At 39.3% G+C, this 1,002-nt stretch overlaps 1 protein-coding gene across 1 annotated transcript in view; it reads right to left on the minus strand.

Annotated features, from left to right (window-relative positions):
* Window positions 1-347: 347 nt before the first annotated feature.
* LOC110038383 (squamosa promoter-binding-like protein 16) overlaps window positions 348-1,002 on the minus strand; it is a 23,167-nt gene continuing 22,512 nt past the window's right edge. The window contains exon 3 of the mRNA XM_020743205.1: window positions 348-998. Within this exon, the coding sequence (XP_020598864.1) occupies window positions 576-998 (423 nt within the window). The 3' untranslated portion in view covers window positions 348-575. The remainder of the gene's footprint in view (window positions 999-1,002) is intronic.

Genomic DNA, 1,002 nt, shown 5'->3' on the forward strand with positions numbered 1-1,002 from the left:
AATAATATATCAGTATATTTTACATAAAATTTAAATGTTATTTTTAGTTAATCATCTCCTCTTTCATGCTAATCGTATTTATCTATCTTGTTGATGCCTCTTCTAACCACATTTTAAATTCCCAACCAACATACATTTTGGTTGCTCAATTTAACATTTATGATTATACTATATTCAGTTTATCATCCTCATGTCATTTTTTTGGGATAATTACATACACGACTTCAAGACAATGTTATTTACGAAACCAGCACCGAAATAATTTTTTGAACTATCAAACCGACGCATTTATGCATTCCACAATCCTACCATTGATAAATTGATAAAAATAAGAAACATAACTTGGGTTTTATCATGAATTTGATATATGACCGAGAATGTAAAAAATGTATGATAGAGCATGCTAAATTTGTAAATAGCAAAATCTGAGTGCCATGTATGCAATTGTCAGATAAATTATCAGCTAAATCACTAAAACTTCCATCCGATCTAAAGCCAAGGAATCTCACTACTCAGGTAGAAAACAAAGAAGCCAAAGCTGGAAGAAGGCAATTTCCGAATCACAAACACCTGATCTAATACCATGAGAAGGGGAGAGACCGGGAAACCCTATCCGAAGTCCCTTCCGCCTCATCATGGAATATACTCTGGCAATGCAGGTCAGCTTCTATGGCGTCTGAAACCGCATCGGTGCCCCCACGCTCATTCTCAACACCAGAGCACAAAACCCCCGCCGTCGAGACATTGTTAGAGGTTGCTTGTATATGAGAATATAGACCAAGTCCAGCGCCGTATTCTAGGTTAGAGAGCATGGGCTGACCACAGATCGGGACCCTATCGACTGACATTTCATGGCCAAGATTGATGCTAGGTGTATGCGTGGAGGATGACAGAAGAGAGAGAGCACAGTCGGAGTCGAAGACCTGAGATAATCGATCTGAGAACATTAAACCATTGCTGCTGCTCTCTGCTGCGGAAGAGATGGTGTTGAGGAGTGGCTGG

Source organism: Phalaenopsis equestris, unplaced genomic scaffold (assembly GCF_001263595.1).
Source record: "Phalaenopsis equestris unplaced genomic scaffold, ASM126359v1 Scaffold232741, whole genome shotgun sequence".
Lineage (NCBI taxonomy): Eukaryota > Viridiplantae > Streptophyta > Magnoliopsida > Asparagales > Orchidaceae > Phalaenopsis > Phalaenopsis equestris.